The sequence below is a fragment of the Crinia signifera genome, chromosome 8 (genome assembly GCF_055691185.1).
Source record: "Crinia signifera chromosome 8, ASM5569118v1, whole genome shotgun sequence".
Classification (NCBI taxonomy): Eukaryota; Metazoa; Chordata; class Amphibia; order Anura; family Myobatrachidae; genus Crinia; species Crinia signifera.
This window is the reverse complement of record NC_139224.1, coordinates 55,827,606-55,846,117: the sequence shown is the minus strand read 5'-3', so window position 1 is coordinate 55,846,117 and position 18,512 is coordinate 55,827,606. Positions and strand designations below refer to the sequence as shown.

Here is an 18,512-nt window from a genome sequence, read left to right as displayed (position 1 = left end):
TTATAGACTTGGGGAAAAAGTTTCAGAAAGTTGGGAGTTGGTTCACGAAAGAGGCAATGCTTCCATAATAAGGTGTGTCAGATATTTCCAAAGTCATTCCAAGTAAGTAACATAGTATGCTCAGTAAATGCGGCTTAGTGGTTGGGTGGAAATCTGGTGACATAGCCATCAAGATTTTTTTTTTTTTTTCGTTTATGGAAGCAAATTGCCTCTTTCTAATTATAGATTATAATTACATTTTGTTAACACATTCCAAGTAAAATAAATGTCAGCTACAGGTAACAATAAGTGATCATTTCCCCAGCCGGCTCTTCAGTCATCACCTGTGGATGGATCAGCAATGTACACAGTCTTTAATTACCTCTTCCATCATCACCTCCAGATCCCTCATTTCCTGCTCTTTAACTGTCAGCTCTTCTGTCAGTCTGGTGATCCTCTCAACCAATAACACAGACATATTCCTGTGATCAACATCAGATAGGAGCCTCCTTATCTTCTTGTCCTCGCATCTGGAACAATAACAAATTTAGCCATGAAGGTACACATCCGTCATGAATCTCACATGATTATAATTATCATACTTTCTGCCATGCGAAACAACTTACTAAACGTACTATAGTAAAATAGATCTGTAAAGTCCTTAGATAATTAGTGGGACTAGCATACATAGAGAAGATCTCAATAATTTTGTTTTCTGCATGCAACTACAAGTCTCAGCATGGTAGCACCTCTTATTATTTTTGAAACTAGGGTATATATATTGTACACTTGAAGGTACGACTCCTTCTGTCTGGACTAGCACCCCACCCACCCAGGTGATGTTAATAGCAGCCTATACATTAGAATGGGCATTTTGAAAGGTAAATCCTGGATAATGTGTCAGTATTAGGGATGAAGGGACCAACCTGATAAAGGATCACCTTGCCGTGGTAAGTGGGCTCATATTGTTGGCCAACCATGTGCTAAGAAACCTTATTATTACGCCATGTTAAATTGTACAGTTCATTATAATTATTCTGATCATCAGTATTCTTAGAGGTAAATTTAATAAAGCTTCTAAAAATGAAAACAGGTGATATTCTCCCCATAGTAACCAGATTCTGTCTATTTTTTTCTAGGATGCAATAGAGAAAGGATAGACATAATCTGATTGGATGCTATAGGCAACATCGTCTCATTTCATTTTAGAAGCTTTACCCCTTAGGGCCAGATGTACTAAGGAAAAAATGGCCTCCTCCCCCTCCCATAGAGACCAACAACCATTTTGATTTGAGTCACTGGCAGTTGATGTGGCTTCCCTATTTGAATTTTGAACGGTGCTGTAGCTCCACCTCTGGAGCCGCCACTGATTAGTACTAATATATTGGCTGGGAGTGTAAGATCTTGTTTCATGTATGTCACAGGACACCAGCCGCTTAAATTGGAATCCAGATTATAAATACATTTTCGTTCTGGCTATGTTAGGTCTGTTGAAAAAGTATCCTGGTGATAGGCCAATAGTCACAAGGTCAACAATCAATAGGTGAACAACATATGGTCGACATGTATATGGTCAACATGGTGAAAGGTTGTCTTGGTTAAATGGTCCACACATAAAAAAATTGTCATGAGATTAGTTTTATCTTACTTTCTCATACCGGTATATAGAAAACAAGTTAGATTCCGTAAAGTTTGCCAAACACAGCGGTAGCAGAGTGAGATACTTTGCCCAAAGCATGACAGCAAAGCAGGACTTGCGAGGGGATGCGGCACTCTGGGTGGTAAATTCACTAAGATGTTCTATTGAAGATGGGATGTTGCCCATACCAACCAATCAGATCATATCTATTATTTTCTAGAAGATGCTAAATAAGAAGTAAAATCTGATTGGTTCTTATGGGCAACATCCCATCTTCAATAGAACTCCCATTTTAGTAAATCTACACATAGGCCCTTATTCAGATCTGATCGCAGTAAAAAAATTGTTCTCAAAATGGGCAAAACCATGTGCACTGCAGGTGGGGCAGATGTAACATGTACAGAGAGAGTTAGATTTGGGGGAGTTATTTTGTTTCTGTGCAGGGTAAATGCCGGCTGTATTATTTTTACACCACAATTTAGATTTCAGTTTCAATACACCCCACCCAAATGTAACTCTCTCCGCACATGTTACATCTGCCCCACCTGCAGTGCACATGGTTTTGCCCATTTTGGGAACAAATTTGGTCACAATATGGGGTCCATGTGCTGAAATCTACAAATTGACACAAAAAATACCCCCCAAAACCACACATCAAGCGACATTTTGCTTGTGTCGACCTTTTGTTTATGTTCATCTTGTGCATGTCTAGCATTTGGGGTTGTCCTAGACAATGTCGAACTTTACACTGTTGACCTATTATGCCGCGCCTGGTAAAAACATAGGTGGCTACTGTATGAGTTAGATTTGGTGTTAACTTGTAGCAAACTCACTCGCTTGGACAACATGAGACTCTGCTGAGAATCCGCTGCAATTCAGCTTCAGGATCCCCGGTCCATTTCTCTTCCTCTTCATCAGATGCCGCTTGTCCTTCCACTGAGCGAAACATCTGATCTTCCACTACAACGAGAAATATTTATTATGAAAGATTTGTTAAAGCTTTACATATCTCCACTTAGCGCAGGATGAAAAGTATAACACAACCGATGGAAGACTGAAGTCAGACACTTTGGGGGAAATTTACTAAAGGAAATTTGTAAAAAATAGGTGTATTTGTATCCAGAAATGCATTTATTTTTTACATTTACTTTCCCGAAAATACGGCAATTCGTATTCGTATTGATAGCACATCAATACGAACACAAATTACCGTATTTTCGTTATAGTAAATGTCAAAAATAAGTGTATTTCTGGATACAAATACACCTATTTTTTTACAAATTTCCTTCAGTAAATTTCCCCCAAAGGGTGAAATGCAATAGGACAAGAGATTCAGAAAGTCAGAGATTTGGTAAGAAATCTCCAGTTTTTTTAAAGCGGCAATCATTTACACTTCAAAACCAGTTTGATTTTGAAGTGTAAATGATTGCCGCTTTAAAAAAACTGGAGATTTACCAAATCTCTCACTTTCTGAATCTCTTGTCCTATTGCATTTCACCCCATATTGCACTGAAACGAGAATGCAGCTTATCAGTGCAGCTGGAGCCAGCACCATCGCTGAGGCAGTAAATACCTTAGATCTCAATGCAAATTTTACAGAGGGCTGGAACAACCGAGATATCCTTGGTGTCTGAAGTTCTACATACCATTGTGAACATTATCTACATCTTCAGTGGGTGATCTGTGCCCCGGTTTGACGAGCGCATGATATGGTCTCAGGGACAAGATCTTTTGCTCTTGTGTTGCCAAGTGAACCATCATCTTTTCTGACCTGAAATGAGACACCATATAACAGACATCAACAATGGGATACAAGATTAGTACGGAACACCTAACTGTGACACCTGGAAACCAGATATTATTATAAAGTCGTGGCGGTACATTGCTCTTGTGTTTCTGCTACTGGACTGGTGATGCACGTACAAGTATTTTTTCTTTTTAATTCTTGTATTTGACTAATATCCCCTGATTGCAGAATTTGCATTTTCTGATGAGAACTCACTCGTATTTGGCTATCGAGTTTGCTGGTAGCCAAACACAGATGAACATGAAGTCCACATGGATCATTCAGATCTATGAGATGCTTCTGTGTGTAAAAGTAAAGTAATGCCACAATCGGGGGACATGTTTATATTGGTCCAGACAGCCATAGCACATAGCTGCCTACCCTCCTGCATTCTGCAGGAGACTTACTGAAATAGCAGAGATCTCCCTCTCTCTCCCTGATTAGTCTAGAAATCTCCCTCATTTCACCTAGCCCATATTATGTAGCTGTTACATTTTTGGAAAAAGAGGAATGAGAGATAGATACAATTACATTGAATCATTAGCGCCATTTACCAGCATTGGTGATAAACCACAATGATCCCTATGGCTACATGCATGTCTTGTGGCAATTTATATGGAACCATGTGTAAAACACAATAAATGAACAATCCCTGACGTGTCAGTAACTTTTCTTTAGCAAGTAGAGTAGATCTTACAAACTGCTTTGGGGCTCAACTATATTTGGATATGTAATTTTATGACACATCTCTCAGATGTAGTAGTACACACCCACAATTCTAGGTGCCACGTTGAGAATCTCTTTTTACAATCTCTCCATATATGGTACGAGATACACCCAGTGGGTGGAGCATGACACGCCCCCTTAATGGGGCACTGTACAAATTCGACTACCAACTATAATTTGAGAATTTGGATTTGAGAACCAAGTAAATCCGTGTAAAACTGAACCCGCTCATCTCTGTTTAAAATACAGTTTCTTTAGAATAAATATTAAGGGGGTTTATGTACCATAGCCCGGAGAAAGTTGTGAGAGATAAAGTACCAGTCAATCAGCTTTTGCCTTTCATTTTACAGAATGTGTTTGAAAAATGAAAGTTAGGGACTGATTGGTTGATACATTAGCCATATCTCCTAACCAGGGCCGTAACTGGGGGGGGCTAGGGGGTCACGCGCATCGGGCGCTGGAGGGTGGGGGCGCTAGTGTGAGGTCCCGGGGATGGGCAGCGGGGGTCCAGGGACTGGTGGGTTAATGCTGGCTCCTACCGGGGTCCCAGGGACGGGCAGCGGGGGTCCGGGGACTGGTGGGTTAACTCCGGCTCCTACTAGCGCTGCCGGGCGGTGGGCGGGAGGCAGGTTTTGAAAAGACTTGCTGGACGCTGATTGGCTGAGTCTTTTCAAAATCTGCTTCCCGCCCACCGCCGGCAGCGCTAGGAGCCAGAGTTAACCTTCTCCAGTCCCCGGACCCCCGCTGCCTGTCCCCAAGGCAGTAATTTGGTGTGTTTTTTTTGTGGGGGGTGGGGGGGCGACCAAGTGACTGCCGACCCGGGCGCCGAAACACCTAGTTTCGGCCCTGTCCTAACTGTCCCTATTTCTGCAGAGAAGTCCTGCTGTGTGGACACTGTCCTGCTGTCCGTCCCTCCTGTGGATCGCAGTGTCCCGTGGGCGGGGGACAGTTGGGAGAGCCTGTGATCACAGCTTTCCCTTTTCGGGTGACCGCAACTCTGCCATTCAAAAGTCCTAAGTGCTGCAGTTTAAAAGTTGGGAGGTATATTTTATCTCTTATATACCCAATCTATATGTAGCTAAGGTCTGATTCAGACTTGTAGGCTAATGCAATTGCATATTTTAAGGCTATGGACTTGCTAACGTCCATAGTGAAGCTGCCACCCAGGAATGAAAACAGACATCCACTGCAACTATTGCATCTCATTGGCAATTGCCTACACATTCACAGCCTATATGCAATAACAGGAAACATCTCAAGTAGGTCAATGGATGGACGGGGCAGTCAGGCCCAGATTGTCCACAAGGCAACCCAGCAAAATGTTTTACAGAGGCTCAGTGATGCGGCTCAGATCAGTAATTAGGGAGGCCACTCCAGCACCATTTTATGACCCCCCCCCCTTCCCCCATGCTTACCACCACAACAGCCATGGAGGTAAAAGCAGTGATTCACGTCATCATAGCTTTGTCTCCCATTTGCAATGCCAGTAATGTTATTGGCTGCAATCACATCTTGGACTGCCCCTTTTTCATAGACCCATCCACTTTTGGGCCAGCCAAAAAGTCAGCAATTATGATACAGACCCATTTACAGAGCCTCTCTCCTCAGCTCAGCATGTGCTGAGCTGAGGAGAGAGGCTGTGCTGCAGTGGCAGCCTGTCATCTCTCTTCTTACTGACCAGCTTCCCACATCAGGGGAGGGGGCAGCGGGACCTGGACCCTTCCAGCAGACCCATGCCTGAATAAAAAGTACACCCCCCCCCCCTCCAAAAAACAGGACAGTCCTATTAAAAACGGGAGTTTCAGTGATTTAGTGCATGTTTTACATATGTCTTAGTTGATGCACAGGTATATTCCTTACAGTCTTACACATTTACTGAAGAGATCAGTGAAACATTCACTGTTGGGGATGGAGTTGGGAAATACCAGTCTAGAGCATAGAATAACTGGGAGAGAATGGTAGAAATTATGCTGAAGCTAAAAGCTGCTGTCAGTTTGTGAAAGATCAACCAAAATATCACACACATTTTGGCATCTACAGATATCTCTTGCGAAAAAATGATCATAGCAGGACAAATCTAAACTTCTTAGGAGAATAAATGACGTATTCCATTTATCACATTCATTAACTTCTAACCCGTTTAACATTTTTTTTGTCACTAATAAGGTGTGAAATACAGTATGGCAATTGTATTTTTCTTCAAAGTCACCAAGCAACATTTCCATGTTGGTAATAGAATACATCTGTAATTAAAGTTGACTTGTCATTGACACCCAGCATGATAGCATACCTAAGTAAGTTTATTGTTAGTGAACCCTGTACTGCACGATAAGTAACTAGAGCGCCTCAGTGGAGGGGCTTCTGCCTATAACAATGACCCGTTTTTCCCATAGTGCAAGTAGGCACACCGGTACTTAGGCCACTACCAGGTCTTCTTGCCTACCGCTAGGTGGTGTTAGATGGCAGGAAAATACAGGTGCTGAAGGTGCAACTGTAAACTAGTCACTAGGGCTACCCTCAAGGTGGTGTATATATGGTATCTGCCAGAAGGGCTAAGCACAGCCAAGGCCAGTACAGATATAACAGGACATGGCAAGGCAACTGGTACAGATGATAAATAAACCAGGACTGAGCTTGACTGGCGACAGGAATCCCAGGATATACACAGTTGACATGGACATGAATTATCTGGACAAAACACAGAATGGAACTATGATGAATGTTTCCACCGGGTGTTCTGAGAATCTCCTTAAACAGGAATTCACCGGACCTTCCTGGAGATGGTAACAACAGGATCCTCCAATGGACACACAGCATAAGGTCTTTCCAGAATCCTTCCAAATGGAATCTTTCACCACAGAAGCAGCAGATATGAGTCTTTCTACCAGAGAATAAAAGGGATCTTCTGGCCCAGAATCCACTGGACCTTTATGGAACTGTTAATACAACAGAATCCTTCAGCAGATTAGACAGAAACAGACCTTCCCAAAGTTCACCTAGTAGAATCTCTCATACAAGCACAGATACAACCTGGAATCTTTCTTCCAAGATTACCTTTGGAATCTTCCCTGATTGAATCGGCATAGGCATAGGACCTTCTTGGAGCAGTAACGCCACAAGATCTTCATAGAGGACACCAGGCGGGATCTTTCCAAAGTTCTTAGCAGAATCTTTCACGTAGTTTTCCCAGGTCAAATGACACAACCTACATAAAGCTATCACCAACACTGACTGAGCAAACAGAAATCCTATTTATAAGGAGCTGATAAATTGACTAGAACCGGCTGAGTGCTGCCATCTACAGAGAACTCAGCCTGCATGATTACAGAAACTGACACAGTGCAAATCATCCCAGCTACTACAAACTTTATCACTCCAGGACCGATCAGTATCCTGAAGCAGCCAGCTAATGAAACATCATTCCTGTTGCTAAGCAAAGGCCCCGAGAGCGGTTTGTAACCGTTATAGGGCCTAATTCAGACCTGACTGCTACTGTGAGAATTTGCAGTGGATAATGACTGACTGCTACATTAAGAATTTGCAGTGGATAAGGCACCCCTTGCAAAATTACAATAGAATTGTGAATTGCACATCGCAATCCACTCACAAATAGATACGTAATACCTGAACCATCGAACAGTTTTTGCCATCTGTGCACTTGTGATTAACTTTGAGGCTTCCACTAATCTGCAACTGAGACTGGCTTGAAGTGGTTATCGCTGACTTTAAAGATCCTCCTCAAAAGCCCCTTTGTAGGCATGCGTTTTTTCTGACACATCCAGAAAACATCAGGTTTCCGCACAGAAACGTTAGCTTCCTGTCAATCAAACTGAGAGTGGACCGCATTTACAATCCATACACATTATCTGTCTCTATTCACCATCATGCATGCACAATGCAAATGGTATGCATGTGCAGTGGTTCCATAATGGACTGATTATCAAGTTGGGCACTCCACATGTTGGGTGCTCCACACCGGCTCCCCCAACCTGCATCTATCAAAGCAGGAAGGGGATCAGGGGGCTGCAAAACTGCTCAGGGAGCGCTGTACATTGGCTTCCTCAACCTGATCCCCCACCAGTGGGACACTGCAACCCGCATGTGGGACAGCGGGACAGTGTCCAATCAGCGGGACTGTCCCACTCTAAATAGGGACAGTTGGGAGGTATGGACTAGGCATGGGCTCAGAGTCCCTAAAAATACCACAGTTCCAAGGAGAAATCTAATGAGCCCCTGCTCAATCCCATCTCCAGCTGCACCAGGAACACTCCCATCTCAGCGCAATCTATTGTGCTGGCACTGCACCCTCCCAGGACCCAGCATTCCAGACTGCAACCTGAGCAGCCTATTAGTTAATCAGGACCTGGGAACAGGGCTGCCATCAGGGGGGTGCTATGGGGACAACTGTCTTGGGCCCAGACGCTCTCACAGAGGGTAGGGCCCGGGCCGTTGTATCCACGCAGCCCGCATGGCCACCATCACCCCCCTTCACTACAGCGGGCCGCGGGTTGTCCGCAGCCCGCTGCACAGACACAGTCCCCTGGCCCGGCCGGAGTCCCAACATTACTCCCACTTTCAGTGAGACGGTGCACCTGCTTCCCACTGCGTGAGGACATTCACAGGCAGTGCAGTGGCCAGCAGGAACGCCAGGACCACCAAAGAAAGCTCCCACCATGAGACGTGACGTAATGACATCACACCACGCTCCAGAAGAAGGAGGACGAGACCAAGGAGCAGCCAATGCCAACCTTTATTTAATTTTAATTATTTAGTGTAATTGTAATACACCAGAGGGGAAGGGGCCCGGGATTTTGTCAGTCCCGGGACCCATAATTTCTGATGGCAGCCCTGCCTGGGAATGGGAACTGTATTGGAGCTGCACTGAACAGCAGGTTCTTAGTACAACCCTACATTGCAGAGATCTTATAATATACAGTTTTACACGTTTAGGGATACATTTTTAAAGACGGGAGTTCTACTGAAGATGCGATGTTGCCCATAGCAACCAATCAGATTCTACTTTGTATTTATTTAGCACCTTCTAGAAGATAGAATCGAATTGGTTATTTGCTATGGACAACATCCCATTTTCAATAGAACTCCCATTTTAGTAAATTCACCTCTTAAACGCAAACATTCTTGTCCAGTTAATTCTATGCATTAAATATAATGTAATAATTTCCCAGCGTTCAACTGTCAGCAGAACACTGATGCAATGCAGAATCTCCTTGAGTTCATCTTGTTTCAAAGCCGCATATTTGATATTTTCAAAAGAATGCATTTGTATATCTGGCCCCTCAATGTAAATATCTTTTTGGTGTAATGTTGTATGAGAATTCTGTTTCATACTTTGCAGTTACAAGTGTGTGTGTGTGTGTAGGGGGGAAGGGGGGGGGGCTGCATTTGCTCAGGGCAGAGATCAGAGCAAAAGTGGTGTAGAAAGTGCCTGTGAATCTGACAGCAGATTCCGTCCGGTGGGCTGTGGGTTTGAGATGCTGGACTCGTGTTTCTATGGAGATGGTCAAACTGAACTCATTCATGCTTCAGCCTTTGTGTTCAGGAAAATGGTGGCTGGACAAGATAACAATCTCATATGAAATGGGTTTTGAAGCAGACTCCAGCTAAAATTAACATCTGCAAACAATCAGATTGAGAGGAAAGTGGTAATTGAATTTAATTTAGAAAAAAAAAAGTTCCATGCTTCTCCATTTCACACAAAGCGCTCAACATTTACAATACTTTGTAGATCTTTCCTCAAATTAGCATATTTATACAAAAATCACATTGTAGGAACTGAAATATTTAGGGATTCTTTGTACAGCGTCTGAGATTTTAACTAGGCAACCTGAAATCATTCTATTTTTTTCCAGTACAGCGAGCATGACACTTGCTACTTCTAAACATCATTGCTGCCCTCCTCTATCACTATTTTATTAACTTTACTAAAGTTCTCCAATCACTGTCGTAGTATTGTACACCGATATTTTGAGAAATGTGGAAATGTCACCAATTCACTTGGAATTACTGAAATCATGGAGGCGTGCAACTGCCTCCCTGGAGGGTGATGAGTCCAGTTTAATAAACAAAATGAGTGATGATGAGCAAAATAGTTTGAAGCGGCAATCGGATGAAACATTTAGGAGGGGTCTGGGTTGTGGGTTGTTTTTGTGTTAGCATGAATCACTGTGACGGGCTATAGAAGCAGTTTGGTTTAATTAGTATAATTACCCTTTCGCCTTGATTTTCTATGTCATGGGGTAGATGTATAAAGCAGTGTAGAAAGTTAAATGGACAAGTGGGGAAGTTGCCTATAGCAACCAATAAGCTTCTACCAATCGCAGGCCTCTACCTACTTTAGAAGTGGAAATATATCTATTCACATGTCTACTAGTAGAAGCAGTACTCATTCATACCGCTTTAAGACCGCAAACGCAGAGTCGCCATGGGACTTTGAAACGGTTCAGTCCTGGTGTGACCCTGCATGTGCGGTCTGTTCAGAACGCATCAGCAAATCGGCAGTATTGCCGGTTTCCTGACGTCATGTGGGGGTGCCGCGAAGCGCTGGAGTGTCATCGGGGGCGGAGGACAAGGCAGCACTTAGAGCTGGTGCTTCTCCAAGTGCTGCCGCCTACATAGTGTGAATGGGAAACTGGACGCTCAACCTGATTAACTGTTCACACTGCACAGCAACACCGCAACGAAACGGTTTTTACTCGGTTCGTATTGCTGTGTCGCTACCGGATAGATGTAACCGGTAACCCCTTTCAGATTGCACCAATTACCAGGTCGAACTGGCAAGAAACCGGCATGAACCCGGTAATTAGGGGTATAATAGTGTGAAAGGGGTATAATAGTAATGTACACCAATGCTGGTGGGGGAAGCGACTGCAGCATGACCCTCATTCTGCAGCATGACCCTCATTAACAATGTACTGCCTTGTCTGTACATGTGCCGATGATGGGAGGGGTTGGTATCGGGAGCGCACATTGTTCATTGGGCATAGCATACACACTGGGTGATAAAATAAACAATATCGCTCAGAAGGACCAAAATGAGTAACATCATTCATTATATCGCCCAGTGTGTACTCAACTTAGACTGCTTACACTAATTCCACATATGAATAGCAGTCAAGCTAATTTAAATGAGCAATTTAACCTTGGTGACAGAATTAGCAAATCTATTACTGCCAGCAATTGATTGTAGCGATAAATACAGATGAAATTATGTTCTTTTCTGATTGTATATTAGATCTGAAACGAACAACAGACCCACTGCAGAGAACAAGAACAGATCTAATTCTGGATATCCTGCTATTGTATATAAACAGCCATTCTAATGTCATTGAAGTAAAATGTTCCTTTGTATTTCAGCTTCCAGAGAGCTATTGAATTATAATTTATTCTTCTGAGAATGTAAAAAAAAAAAAAAAGAAGAAAGTATTAGCATATATTATATATACTGCAGGGGGAAAGGATCATTACAAACGTAATTCTGTATATGTATACAATGAGCTAGATTCAGCAGAAATAGCAATATATAATAATAATAATAATAATAATAATAATATTTATTTAGCGCTCTTCCTCCAATAGGACTGAAGTGCACCATGGAAAAACCATGTTGCGCTACAGGTGCTGCAGATATACAATGGGACTAATCAGTGGAGGATTATACTTATAGGCTGCCCCCCCCTCTTGGACTGCCTCGCTTCTCATCACAGCTAGACAGCCAGTCCCAGGTATTGTGATAGCAGATATTGGCCCTTATTCTGATCGGTGCGGCCGGATCCGATTATGCGGCCAGGACCGTGCGTGCGAAACCCCGCCTTCCATACGGATCGCCAACTCCGTCCGTACGCGGTAAGAAGCTGGCCGAACGGACCGCACGTGTATTTTTCACGGAATACGCCTCCTCCATCTCAGGGAACCTCCCCCATCATTCGATGGTCGCAGACCATCGAATGCAGGACCGAGTGCTCCACCAGCTCCCGCAACCTCAGACCACATGGACATTTTTCCGTGCAAAAGCAGGGATCTGGCCGGGCAGCTGACATACGGCGATGTCATATGTCCGCCCCCTACACGTGCGTCACGGCCGCATTACCATACGTACGCCCAGCGTTTGCATGGGAACGCCCATGAAACGCGGGGCGTATGCATATGGTAATGAGCCCAAATAGCCCTTCACGCCCCTCTCCACCCCCTGTTCGGAGTGTTCACATTTCATGCGGGATTTGGCTGTACGCCCCGCTCGCACATGCGCAGAGACGCCTCTGCACATGCGCAGACACAAAACATCGGCGGTACGAACGCACGCGCATATTACCGCACTGACCAGAATAAGGGCCATTGTGATTGCAGATAGAGTGCTTCTGATAGGAAGACAATTCCCTGCTATACCGTCAGGCATAGCATAGGCAAACTGAGGGGGGTTTCTGCCATCAGTCTATGCTGGAGAAACCTGGAAAATCTCTTTGCTGACTGTGGCAACCACCATGAAAAGTCTTAACCTCACCCAGATACAGCTCCAGGATTGTTGCCTGCCGATCTCAGAACGTACTTATGATCAGCAGAGGTTTGAGCCTCCTAAGAGGTTTTCAGGGTAAATACTGGCTGCTTTATTTTTACACTGCAATTTAGATTTCAGTTTGAAAACCCTCCAACCCAAATCTAACCCTTTCTGCACATGTTACATTTGCCCCACCTCCAGTGCACATGGTTTGGCCCAAGTATATCATTTAGATTGATGTGCGCACTACTGTATGTAAACCAGTCCACAAGCGCTCACAGGTGAAATTGCTGCAATCAACTGTACTGACCGGAACAAAGACTGTGATTGTCACAGGAACAAGACTAGAAAATCACAGCAGCTGAAATACATTGGCATGCAATGGGTCAATGGATATCTGAGAACAGAAGAATTATCCTGTAGCCGACACTAGTCTGCCACACTGCAGAACACACAACAGTCAATTAACAAAATACGCTTAACAGGGTAATTAATGGGCCAGTCGGTGCAGAACAGTCAAGATAAGTGCAAAATTCCACCACTCGTGCGAAGCTTCTACACACATGATTATTGGGTTCATTGCTCTTCATTAACTGATGACCCCATTTTAATTAATAGTCTGCAAAATAACTTTGTACTAGAAACATTAACTTCCATTTAGCAGCATAAAGTGGATATTGCTATTATTAATATGAAGTTCCTCAACTGAAGTATTTATGTATTAAAAGTTTATAAATGCTATTGAACTTAGAATTCAGACTTTGGATTTCTATTAACACTATTCCTCATAACAAACACAACATGTACATAGAAAGACGTAGGTGGAATGGTAACCATTACCCTACTTCTTTAGGTACATGCTATAGTGAGTATGTGGGGTGCCATTGCTATGGGGTCCAGAGGCTTAGGGGGGCCTGGACCCTGGTTATAAAGTTGTATAGTAATTTCCAAGATTTGCCTTTTTGGCAACTGAGTCCTATCCATTTACCAGCCTAAATTTTTTGACATTACATTTAAAGTGAGAAAAGTGTGTAGTAGATGCTGTAGTGGTAAGGGGGACTACAATGTGGCAAAATATAAACTGAGGACACTGTATGTCATATTGTCAACTAGAGACACTGTACTGTATGTCATAATGTGCACCGGGGATTCAGTGTGGCATAATGTGTAAGGGCAGACTTACAATGTTACATCGTAAAAACTAGCGAACTAAGATGGTTCATAAAATAACCTAGGACACTACTATGGGTCATAATATTAACTAAGTACTATAATGTGGCATAAAATGAATAACTTTTGCAGGAAAGTGTCTCTCAAGAAGCATTATGGCAGGGCACTTTAAATCTGTTGGTATGAGGTCCACAAAGTTTTGGTTTCGTCCATGCTTTTAAATCAGTTTCTGTGTTCATAGAAAGAACTCGGAATTATTATGTACTACACAATACACAAATACATGAAAAATGTCACTAGTTGGAATTGTCCAATGCTCTACAGCACCTCCACTACCGCCTTCTATCTAGGGGGTGGGGCATTTATGAATAATCGCATTTGCAATGCGATCAGAAACTGGCACCCAAAATCACATGCGATTACACTGCACTGGGCAGATGTTTTACAGAGCACACGGAGGGACAGGAGGAACTCATCCCTACGATATGCTCACCTTGGTGCTGGCAGATGCATGGTCATTGACCACTCATGTGTGACAGTCATTGCCAAGGCTTTCATTGGTTCCCTTTAAAGCTATTCAAATTAACAAGACTAGGCAAGCAAGGAAACTTGCATACATTTTTGAAAATGTCAGTGAAGATTTTTTTACCGAACATTCACTTTTTATATACACATCCCTTTTTATATACATACATACACACACATTACACACCCATCGTACATTTCCCTTATTTATCTTTCCCACAGGTTATGACTATTGAAATTTTTGCTCAGCAGTTTCCACCTGCAAACAGCCAAATGCTGCGCAGTGAGAAATGTTGCGCAGTGAGGAAGCTTGGTGTCCTCTTCACAATTCTGGACCATATTCACATAGGAAGGAGTGGTGCTCAGGAACAAATACCATCTGAACATGACATTGGTTCTTACAAATTCAAAACATTTAAGTTTGCTGAATATTAGGCGGCCTTATTGGGCCTGCTATGTGTCATGGGTCCAAAAGGAATGATGAATAGGCCTCTTTATGTTTTCCCATAGATATTTTTGTTCTCATGAATACAAACTTTATTATTGAGATAAATGTCCCTTTTACCCTTTTTCTCCAATTTATGCATTTGATATTGATGTTCTCAATGGAGACTAGGCTGCTAATATTACCCAATGATAAATTAATTTGCCTTGCTTTTTTAATGTCAACTAATTAACCAATTAAGGATAATGAGAGTAGTGATAAACGGAACACATTAATCACTGTAGCTGCAGGATGATCTAGTCTCAGAGACTGGAAATCACGGGGCCTGCATCTTTGCAAGAATAAATTTAGTAGACAGAAACGTTTATGAAATTTTAAAACCTAGTAAGGTCAGTATTCAAGTGTCACCTACAGTACAGGTAAAATTAAGACCTGTTTAAATTTAAACTATATGTATATATATATATATATATATATATATATATATTTATTTCTTTTTCAAAAAGCAGATGCTAGGCGCCACTTGCGTATGTCCAATATTTTAATAGATATGCCAATGGCAGTTAAAAAAACAGTAAAAGAAAATGTATAAGAGCAACCCTTGTATGGAAAAGGTGTCAGCTATCCCCTAAATAACAAGCCTTGGTAAAGCTAGGATAAAATTTGCATGCAGAAGATGATAGGGGGTCAGCGACCAGGGATGCTTTATAATAAGAGTATAGTATAATAGATAGAAAACAAAATATATCAATAAAATATAACGGGTTTTACTAATACATATATTTAACACAAAGTATATATAAAACAGGTATACTGTAGTACATTTTTAGGGGGGTATTCAATGTCAGGGGCACGGCTGTTGAGCTAGCTCGACAGCCGTGCCCCTGTCCCATTCTCGCTTTGCTCAACTTGAGCTCGGCGGTCGGGATTCAATGTCCCGGCTGCTGAGCGGCGAGAAGGGTGCGTGGCCGCAAGCTGAGGCCGGTAATAGTCAAGGTCCGGCCGGGAGCTCGACTATTTCCGTCTTTTCTTGGCAGCACAAGCCTGACAGCTTCTGAAGTCAGGCTCGTTCTGCCGAGAACCCCTGTTCAATGCTGTCGGGGAAGACAGCATTGAATAGGGCCCCGCATCCATCTCCCCCCTCGGAGGATGGCTGCGGGAGCACGACAGACATTGAATACCCCCCTAAGTGTCTAGAATATGTAAAATAGGCGAGAAAAAGAAAAAAACAGAGGGTATAATAAATACATAAAAAGATATACAGAAAACAGCAAAGACCACTTTTTGGTAGGAGGTGATCAAAGGCAGCACCCAACATGTTTCATCACATAGACTTCTTCAAGAGGTGAGTATATATATATATATATATATATATATATATATATATACACATGCACACACACACACACATACTATATGGACCACAGTATTCAAAAACATATACTTTAGTTTGTAGTTAGTCCCTCTTTTACAGATATAACAGCTTGGAGGGCTTTCCACAAGATTTTGGAGTGTTTCTGTCACAATGATTGCCCATTCATTCTGTAGAGCATTTATGAGGTCAGGTACTGATGTTGGACAAGAAGGCCTGGATCGCAAATTCTGTTCCAATTCACCCCAAAGGTGTTGGATTGGACTGAAATGAAGAACAAGTGCATATAGCACGAGTGATTATAAACTTCTAGGTTGAGGGGTTGTGTGAGCTTTGCATAATTCAGTTAGGTAGTGAAACAGTCAGGGAGGGGTTAATCGGACATTTTGTGAGATGCACTAGAAGGTTCCATCTCTTTCTCTGGAATTTTTCCCACCCTCCATCCCCAAGTCACCTTTTTGTCCCCACCCGTTTTTTCTTTGGCGGTTGGGGTTTGTCAACCTATATTTGTGGCGGGAAACAACGGCAGTAACAGTGGCTATTGTGCTGCTGTTTTTAGGGTGCGCTCTTTGCCCAATACATTGTATAAAGTGGCTTTCCTACTGGGGGTCATTGGGGTTTGGCTGTCTGGCCGGCTCTATTATGGTGTATTGGGGAGAGAATTGGAGACCCGGCATTTGTTGGCGTTGCCAATAAATTAAAGAATACCATGTCGTTGACATGAGTGTTGGCGTTAAGTCGTAGTGTCACTGTGGGTCTGGCCGTTCTTTCTTATTGCCATCATATTTAGTTTAAAGATTTAAATAAATTCTGGTTGACCAATTTTAAAAGGCATTACAGTTGTCCGTGTGGTTATTTCTAGTTATGATAGTTAATTAGTGATAAGATTTATTAAAGCAATGATGTCACACAACACACATCTACCAATAGAAAGTTTGTTTACCATGTCTTTACAGACCTTGCGTTTTGAACTGGTGCACAGACATGCGAAGTGTCTCCCAGGCAGAGATTTCAAAGCAGACTGGGGTTTCAAAATGTGCTGTTCAGTTAAAATCACATATAAACAGGCAATGTCGAGGACCGTTGATGCAGTGGTCAGCCAAATAAACTTTGTGAATCAGATCAAAAACACGACATGCTTTCTTAACTTGGAAGAAAATAATGCTTTCTTCCAAGTTAATCTACTGTTTGGAAAAGTCTTGCCATAATTGGTTTTCATGGAAGAACTGCAGCTAAAAAGCCATACCTTCAACATGGAAACCTAAGTGACTCAACTATGCACAAAAACATACTGCAGGAATTGGGAAAAAATAGCAGCAGGTGCTCTTGAATGATGAAACTATTTTTTAATATTTGGCTGTAACAGAAGGCAATTTGTTTGCTGAAGGGCTGAAGAGTGATACAATAACGAGTATCTGCAGGTAACAGTGAAGCATGGTGGAGGTTCAGTTTGGGGCTTCACTTTTGCAAATTGAGTTGAGTATTTGGGGCCTTATTCAGACCTTATTGCATAACAAATTTGTTCCCAAAATGGGCAAAACCATATGCCCTGCATGTGGGGCAGATGTAACCTGTGCAGAGAGAGTTAGATTTAGGTGAGTTATTGTGTTTCTGTGGAGGGTTAATACTTGCCGCTTTATTTTTATACTGCAATTTAGATTTCAGTTTGAACACCTCACCCAAATCTAAGGGGTGTATTCAATCCCAGCCAAATTTCCTGACTAGAAAAAAATCATCAACAATTCACCAATTAGTATTCAATCACAGGTGAGTCCATTTTCACCTATGCTGTCTCACTTTTTTTGTGTGTGGGGGGAGGATCGGGATGGGCAAAAACGGCAGCAAAAAAAAAAATCGGCAATTCCATGCACTTTTCGCCGATGCTGTATTTTTTGCCTAGGAAAAATCAGAACTGCTATTGAAAAAGACAAGTTGACGTCACCAAAAAAAGGTTGAAAATTTTCCCGGGTTTAAATACCCCCTAAGTCGCTCTGTATATGTTACATCTACCCCACCTGCAGTGCATATGGTTTTGCCCATTTTCTGAACAAATTTTCCCTGCGATCAGATCTTAATTAGGCCTGAATTTAGGTCTGAATCAGGATCAATGTGTCCTCAATGCTGAGAAATACAAGCAGGTATCCATCATTCAATAATACCAAGATCTTGGTATATTAATCTTGGTATATTTAATCTGCAGCAGGACAATGACCCCAAACATACAGCCAATGTCATTAAGAACTATCCTCAGCTTAAATAAGAACAAGGAGTCCTGGTACTGAGGATATTCCCACCACAGAGCCCTGATCTCAACATCATTGAGTCTGTCTGGGATTGCATGAAGAGACATAAGTATTC

General features: G+C 42.5%; 1 protein-coding gene across 1 annotated transcript in view; it reads right to left on the bottom strand.

Annotated features, from left to right (window-relative positions):
• EFCC1 (EF-hand and coiled-coil domain containing 1) overlaps positions 1–18,512 on the bottom strand; it is a 118,162-nt gene that overhangs the window by 18,010 nt on the left and 81,640 nt on the right. Inside the window, exons 5-7 of the mRNA XM_083156435.1 lie at positions 3,265–3,389; positions 2,452–2,578; positions 362–509 (exon numbers count right to left, since the gene is read on the bottom strand). Of these exons, the coding sequence (XP_083012561.1) occupies positions 362–509; positions 2,452–2,578; positions 3,265–3,389 (400 nt within the window). The remainder of the gene's footprint in view (positions 1–361; positions 510–2,451; positions 2,579–3,264; positions 3,390–18,512) is intronic.